We start from the raw sequence: 8,527 nt of genomic DNA on the forward strand, positions 1-8,527 counted from the left end.
TCCTTTTCCACTTTGAGATAAGAATGTAAAAAAAAAAATTAGGAGAAATTGGAAGAAGCAATTAAAAAAAAAAACGAAAAAAAAAAAAAACAATTGAGGATATGGTTTGTAATCTCCACCACTTGGACTTCCCATAATTATTTCTTCAACCTACTCTTTGTTTTCTGTTCTTTTTCTCCCAACATTATCCAATTATTTATACACCTTATCTCTTCAAAACACACAACGAAAATTATATCAAATTCTACAAATCAACCAACCACTTTAGAATTAATTTGTTACTAATTGACCCAAATTTATCTAAATAAAATTAATTATCCTTCAAATAGAAAGATCACGAAAATTCGAGAAAGAGTGGTAAGCAAATACGTTGAGATTTGAAGTCAATATTGCTCTCAACTAACCGTGAAAATTTATTATAAATAACTTGATGTTAGAAGAATGAGATTAATCGGATAATATTCTAGATTAATTTCAAATTTATTATAAATAACTTGATGTTAGAAGAATGAAATTAATCGGGTAATGTTCTAGATTAATTTCTCAATTTTAAAGAACTAATGAATAATATTTCTACTTCAAAAAATCTACAAAAATTCGTCAATATTCTAAACTAATTAGATAAAATTCCTAATTAATTAGATAAAATTCCTAGGCAAGTTTATTTCATTTTATTATTTTGCTTCATAGTTCTTTTTTTCTTTTTAAAACTCGAAATCTACGCATTCCAATCCAAATTTGAACTCACTTCATTTGTTTTCCTTAATAAATTTTCCTTTTTGGTTTTACACTGTATTCTTGATGTCCTAATATTCATTTTCTTTTAAAATTCAAGCACCAATTTATTGCAGAAGGTTATCAGGTTAAATCAGATCTCTTAATCAATCTATAAGATCAGTCTCTTTTTGGTAATTTTTATTACTTGTGGTAGTCTTATTATTATCTCCTTTTATCCTTTAAATAAACCATTTACGTAAATCAAGAACCAAAATGATTCTTAAAACACAAAATCATATTACTTTTTCCTTTCTCCTAGAAGTAAAAACCAAGTAGTATTGTAACCTCAGGTTACAAAATCATCAAAAGAAGCCCAAAGAATCTTACTGAAAAAATTGAACAGAACAAAACAAAACAAATAAATGCAGATATCACATGCAGCTGCTCAATCATATGATACACAAAAATACAGTACAAGAGAAACCCAAACCCACTAGAGAAAATTGGGCATCACAAATTCCATCAGACCACATAAAATATGGGACAATATATTACAAGGGAAGGGAAAAAAAGAATCTAAGAATACATAGAGAAGGAGAGAATTTATTTAGCGGTAGGCCTAGAGGAATTAGAATGGGCAGCAGCTGCTTTTACAAGAGTAGTTGGCTTGAAAGCACTTTTTGGGTTTAAAGCCTTTCTGATCTTCAACACGGCCCATGCTGTTCCAATTGCATGCCCTGCTGCACCAAGCCCATCATTTGTTGCTTTCCCTGCTTCATCTCCATATCTGCAAGATCCCAACTTTCAATTTTGTATTCATCTTGGTATGAAATCGACAATTAATTAAAAAAAGGAACCGTTGCAAATATAACAATCATATTCAAAATATTAGCATATATAATAATACTTTTTAAAAAATGCAAATATAGCAAAATCTATCAACGATAGACTTCTATCATTGATAAACTCTCGACAGACCATATCATTTGTTGCTTTCCCTGTTATATTTGCAATTTTTTTTAAAATGTTACTATACACTTGGTTATTAATCTTAAAATTGCTACCAATTACAATTACCCTTAAAAAAATCTATGTTACTTACACTAGCAATTTATTATTAGAGAGAAATAGCAAATAACACATAACGTGGAAGTTAGAAGGGTTTATATATAGCACACGCACACCCTTTGGATCCTAGGTCAAAGTTATAAATAACATAAATACATATACATCCCAAAATTCAAGATATTCAAGTAGTTTAAACTACTTTTCAAAGACCGTACTTAAATCACCTGGCATTCCAATGTTATATATATATAAGAAATCAGAAGAGCAAAGTTTAAACTACTATGGGAGTTTCCCAAAGTATCTGACTTCTTTAGGCAGTACCTTTCTGAAACAAGTCCTGTAGTCACAACGGATGTAGTTGACATCACATTCTTTCCTGCCACTTCAACTGCATCGCAAACCTTGTCTGTACATACAGAGATTTCATATATGATACATTAGTAAAGCACTTCCAATGTCTATTTTCAGACACTTTATTAATCTAATAATCAGAATGCAAACAGCAAAGAACAAAGATGGATGATTCTGGGTTTTCTGGCTCTCAGGATCGAACCCAGTTCGTTTGGATCATTGAACTTGAGTATTGAACCAAACCAACCTCGAATGGTTCAAGATCAGCTGTTTTTTTAGTTGTAGTTAAGAGTCTATCAACTAAGAGTTGATTTAAGCCCAAGAATGAGGCACACTCTGCCTCCCTGTTACGTGCAAAGTTGTTTCATGTTTCTGCATTTGACACAAAAGACTGGTGACAATTGGCAAACCAATCCTTGAGAATTCTACATCTAAATTACACATCTAAGATAGGTAATTACCAACTTAAGTTCCTATGTTCTCTGCTTAAGACACTAATTCCTTGTCCCTGTTTGATAGCCAAGTTCTAAAATTTGAAAGCTACAAAAGAGCAGTTTTTATTATAGAAATTTCGGTAGGAATTCGCCAAGTTATGAAAGATGCAAACTATTGTAAGAAGTTAAGAGAAGATAGGTTTAATTTTAAAAAATATAAATCCAAAAACCAAAGGTTCACTAAAACGAAGCCTGTTCTAAAATTTGAAAGCTACAAAAGAGCAGTTTTTATTATAGAAATTTCACTAGAAATTCGCCAATTGAAGAAAGATGCAAACTATTGCAAGAAGTTAAAAGAAGATAGGTTTAATTTTCAAAAATAAAAAACCAAAAACCAAAGGTTCACTAAACAGAGCCTTAGATTATGGTGTTCTATTTTTGAAAATTAATTTGATAAACACTAGTTCTATCCATAAACATCTATGTTTAGTTATCCACCTTTGTACTAATGTTTGAAAAAACCAAATAAGTTTTGAAAACTAAAAAGAAAGTAATTCCCAAAATCATTTAAATTATTTAGAATTTAGTCCGAGTTCAAGTGTTCAATTAAGAAATGAAACGAAATAAACAAAAATTTCAAAAACAGAAGCTAAAAACAATCGCCCCATTAGGTAACCATTTGGTTTTTTGTTTTTTGTTTTTGAATATTAAACCTATAGACAAGAGTTCCACAACAAATTTCTTCATGTGTTATCTACATCGGTTGAAAAAACTAAACCAAAATTTGAAAACTAAAAAAAGTAGATTTTCAAAACTTATTTTTATCTTTAGAATTTGGCTAAGGATTTAACCATACTTTAAAAAAAATGCAAATCATTGTATGAAAGCAAGAAGAAATAGGCTTAATTTTTAAAAATCGAAAACGAAATGGTTACTAAACATGGCTCAAACAATTACAAAACGGGTGTGGTCTTCAAAAACTTGTTAGCTTTTAGAATTTGACTAGGAATGGAAGTGCTCTCTTTTTTAATAAGTGGAGGGAAACAAGTCTAATTTTAATGAAACAGAGAACAAAAAATGAAAAATTTGTTGGTCTTAGAATTTGACTAGGAATTGAACTGTGTTCTCTTTCTCTCTCTTACAATGGACGAAAACCATAATATAGAGATCGAATGAAAACAAGTCTAAATCTTGAAGACAGAAAACGAAAAAACGAAAGACTCGTTTGGCATTACTAGAGTAAAAACTGGTTTTCAAAAAATTTATTTTTATTCAAACTGTTTTGATAAAAAGGAGTTCAAAATACAATATTTTAGAAGGTTGCTAAACGACTTATTTTCAAAATTACACACTTGAAAACTTAAACCAAACACATAGAAGCCACTATTTGACAACATGATTTGGTTTCTGTTTTTCGGTTTTTAATTTTTAAAAATTAAGCTTACAAATACTTCTTTCAGTTCAATGTTCTGTTATCTATTAAAAATTAAGCTTACAAATACTTCTTTCAGTTCTATGTTCTGATATCTATTTGCTAAATTTTAAAAAGTCACTAGAGTTTGACACAGTGCAGTATGCAACACACTTGAGCTTGATATGAAACAAATTTGCTATGTCTAAATATGTAGAGATTCAAACCACAAGTAAGAAGAGAAATGAAGAGCTCACTGAATCCATCCAATGAAGCAAGAACAATTTCCCCAGGAAGAAGACTGAAGAATTTCTTCCCCACTTTAGAGTTCACTATAGAACTTGTAAAGAATCCAGACACTTTCACAACCCCAGAAAGTATTCCATTCGCCACTTTCTCCGTCATCTTCGTCAGCTTCTTCACACTGTAACAAATCACCAAAAACATTACAATTCCGAAAAACAATACCAAAAAACAAAAAAGGGGTAATGCAATTTCAAACCTCTTTATACTCTTCATAGCTGCCGGACTTATCTCTGCATCAGAACGAGGTCCCATCCGCTTCTTCATATACTCATTCCCCCAATTCAATCGATCCACAGTTACATCCCCACACCACAAAATCCCCTTAATCACCTGTCCCGATCCCGCCGCAATCAGCCGTGCGATTTTTCCGCTGTAATCGTCGACGTTCGGCGCCAATGTCGTCCAATAAGCAGCAGATCTCTCTTCTAGTAACTCCCTTTTCTCCTCAGACGTCGCCATATCTTCCGGCGAGATTTCCTTCGAGACTGATCCGTCTAACACCTCCCACTTCTCTGACTCCACTTTCTGAACGGAAAAACAACTGTACTGATCTAATATCCGATCCAATTCCTTCAATCGATCTTCCTGCCCTTTTGACGCAAAGGTCAGGCCGTATTTCAACATTTCGGGTTCGTGATTTCCGGATGACCCATTTGAAGGAACGCTGAGAATGAAAAAATAGTGAGAATCGTCGAGTTTTACAGCGGCTTCATCTTTGGCTAATGGCCATTGAATCTCATCGCCAATACGAGCGAGTACAGCGACGACGTTGTTCCCTTGGCTGAGACCGACGATTGAGAACTCGCCGGAAGCGAGTTCGATGCTGTTTTGTCTTTCAATTAAATGGACTATGGCGCCTGGAATCTGAACGAGGACTTGTTCGGAGGAGTCGGGGTGTTTGTGGCCGGAAACAGGGGGGTCTTCGTCGGGAAAGAGATTTTCGGCGAGGTCTTTCATGTCGATGGAGGGATAAAGGGAGGATGAAGAAGAAGAAGAAGAAGTGGGTTGTGGATTTGAAGAAGCCATGGATGGATTTCGAAATGATTGAGATGATCGGAGTGAAGGATTTGATTGAAATGTTGAAGAACAGAGTCGGGGATATTTATGAGAGGTGAAATCGTAGGAGCGAAGGAAAAACAGAGCGTGTCGGTTTGGTTTCAGACTAGGCGAGTGGCGCGTGGCAGTCCATGAAGTTGCCGCGTAGAATTTGCGGAAACTTACCGTTTTTCAACGTATTATATTGTGTATATATTATAATTTATAAGACAGTTTTAATTTTTTTTTAATTATTAGTCAGCTTTGAAATAGACCCTTCAAGTCAACGAGATTTGTAAAATAATTTTAAGGTGAAAAATTGATCAATGTCTTAAAATTGGATTATCAAACTTATAATAGTTATAAAATTAAACTCTCAAAAGATAAAAAATGAATTCTCACATTTATATAATTATTATAATCTCTACAATTATATAAGTTTGAGGCTCCCAATTTAACACATGTATAAGTTTGAGGATTAATTTTTACAATTGAAAGTTTGAGAGTGATTGCAGTTATCATATCTTAGAGATGATTTTTGCAATTTGCTCTAATTTAAAATGTTTTGGGTTGAGTTTAGGGAAATTTTCTAATCCTTTGGAGTCCTATATTCACTTTGTTCACTCTATAAATTTGTCGTCATAACTTAATGGACTGAATAGTCAATACTAATGTTAGTGAATCTCATCTTATTTTTAGAAGAATGATGTTCTTGCACACAATAAATGAAAGAAGTGTAAAAAATCTTTCATACTCCACGTAATAGAAATATTTTAGTCAGTTCATTGTTATTTAAGTAACAAAAAAAAGATGACATTGTTAGAGTTGTATTATTGACAATATTTGTTTAAGGTTTGTTTTGTTCTCCTTTAGCAGGTGTTTGTTCGAATGTCTTCACATGAGTGGTTTTTGACAACTTGGTTGTTTTCGTCATGATGCAGATTCTACATATTTATAGTTTTTTTTTATTAGGAAGATTATGACCGTTTATTCTCTTCGATTGTGTTCGCTTTTCTGTTAGGTTAAGAATATTTTTTTAGGTGTTCCTCTTGTGTTACAAAGTGCATATTTAAGGAATGTTTTGTGTTTGCTAGGTGATGATTTTCATGAAAAAAGATCATTGTTGTCGTCGTTTTGTGAGTTCATCCAAAATCGCAAGTGTGTGGCCTTCTCGGTGAAGGTTGTGTGTTCTTATCTCGTCAATTCTCATCTAGAAAATACCGATTGAGTCTACATCAAAGTTGAGAGGGATTCTCTAACTGAAGATAAACCTAAGTTCATAGAGTGAAGTGAGCTTCACTAAAAGAAAGAAAGATAAACTACTTGTTGAGTAGGAGTCTCATACTTAAGGGTGTTGGGTTTTATGTCCTAAAACTTGTGGTTTGTAAACAATAAAACATTTTCTATATTCAATAAAGTTATTGATTTAGTGATTTGTAATCTTGAATCCAATAAACTAAGAACCTTTAGCTATATCATGAATACTTGGACTTTATGTAAAGACATAAAAATAGATCAAGTTCGAGTAAATAGCCAAAAAAGGTCTATGTATAGGGATAAGGTTGAGCACTTTATCCTGAGAACACTATTGAATACGACCCACTTGTATTTTGATACAAACGATGTGTTCTTGAATCATTCATATAGAGACATGTAAGTGGGAGTATCCTATGCAATGAGTTTGCATAAGATCGGACCTCGAAATAGTCGCTTTTACTTTATAACGTCGTTTATTATTAAGACCAACTATTTCAATATGATGACCTAGATAGCTCGATCTAAATCCTGACCTAACTATGAACTCATGTCTATACGGGATTATCCTTAGATCTACATGGGTGAGAGTGGCCAAGTTCGAAGCTCATATCTACTTCTAGAGATAGTAGAAAGGTTGTTCCCTTAAGTGTTAATTTCGAGTCTTGAACAAGGGGCCCCACCCTCTCATTGCCATGAGAGGGACCTGGTTTGGTGGTTAGATCACATACTAGTTGTTCATTAGATGATCATCGAAACTTAAGGAATAAAAAGTAATTATATGAGTAAAATGGTAATTTTGACCCAACTGTAATTATGAACAATTTGTGAATCGACTTACTAATCAATGTTATATCAAGTGGACTGAAATATATATCTATAGTGAGGAGAGTGCAGTTGCTGGGCTTTAATGGAGTGTCCCGGTAGTTAACGAATGTTGGTTAACTAGGTTAAAGAGTTTAGTCGGTTAAACTCAGATCATTGGAGCTCATGATCTATAGGTCCATTAGGTCCCCCAACTAGCTCATATCAAGTTAAACCTTAGAGCAGTGTGATGAGCGAATTTGAAACGTTCAAATTCAATTAAAGGAATAAGGATTGATTATATATGATATACTTAAATCAAAAGTCATTTAATTATGAATTAAACAATAAGGAGCTTGGAAATATTAAATTCCATTTAAATATTTTTTTTTTTAGAGAAGTCGGGATTAAGTGTGAAAATATTAATTTAATATTTGATATTAAATATGTTTAATTAATATTTAATTAATTAAAAGGTTAATTAAATATTTAAAATTTTTTTATTTAAATTAATTTTAAATTCAAAGTGGATTTTAGAAATTCAAATTATAAATTGAATTTAAGAAATTCAATTTATAATGGTTAGTGAATTTAGTTGGATTTTTTTACTAATCTTCTTGCTTAAACACTTTCTAAACCCACATTTTGCTACCTAAATTTTACCAAACAAATTACCAAATGTTTTTATCATTTTGTTGTTAATCCTATATTTCATAGCTTCTTCCATAAATAGAAGAAAAGAAGATGAGATTAAGAAGGATTTCCACGGTAAATTAATGCAAAATTTCTCTCTCAAATTTTTTCCAATCAAGAACACCCAAATTCCAAAATTCCTTGAAATTCATCACAAATTTGGATCTCACAATCTATTCTAAGGCTGGAGAATAGCAGGGAAGACTAGCAGTGATGCACGGTGTGTTTGTGTTCAAAATCATCAAATGGAGAGAGAGAATTTTGAGCTACAAAGGTGGGTTGTTCTTAAACCCATATTTTTTTCATGAACAAGCATGATTAGTGTAGTTAGAATATTTTTTATCCAAATTGCTTCCGCTATCATGTTCCTAACTCTTTTAAGGGAGAGCCTAAGTGTTAATCTACTAATGTACTCATACTTAGGAGGATCCTGGGGTATATTAAAGGAAGTCTC

At 32.4% G+C, this 8,527-nt stretch overlaps 1 protein-coding gene across 1 annotated transcript; it reads right to left on the reverse strand.

Annotated features, from left to right (window-relative positions):
- Positions 1 to 1,136: 1,136 nt before the first annotated feature.
- On the reverse strand, positions 1,137 to 5,549 carry LOC120088453 (protein EARLY-RESPONSIVE TO DEHYDRATION 7, chloroplastic-like). The gene is made up of 4 exons (XM_039045766.2): positions 4,484 to 5,549; positions 4,239 to 4,405; positions 2,107 to 2,191; positions 1,137 to 1,504 (listed from the first exon to the last, which is right to left on the reverse strand). Exons 1-4 carry the CDS (start codon positions 5,311 to 5,313, stop codon positions 1,321 to 1,323), a joined length of 1,266 nt encoding a protein of 421 aa, XP_038901694.1. The 5' UTR covers positions 5,314 to 5,549; the 3' UTR covers positions 1,137 to 1,320.
- Between the last annotated feature and the right edge of the window lie 2,978 nt (positions 5,550 to 8,527).

This window comes from Benincasa hispida, chromosome 10 (genome assembly GCF_027475165.1).
Source record: "Benincasa hispida cultivar pf3 chromosome 10, pf3_genome.v1.1, whole genome shotgun sequence".
Lineage (NCBI taxonomy): Eukaryota > Viridiplantae > Streptophyta > Magnoliopsida > Cucurbitales > Cucurbitaceae > Benincasa > Benincasa hispida.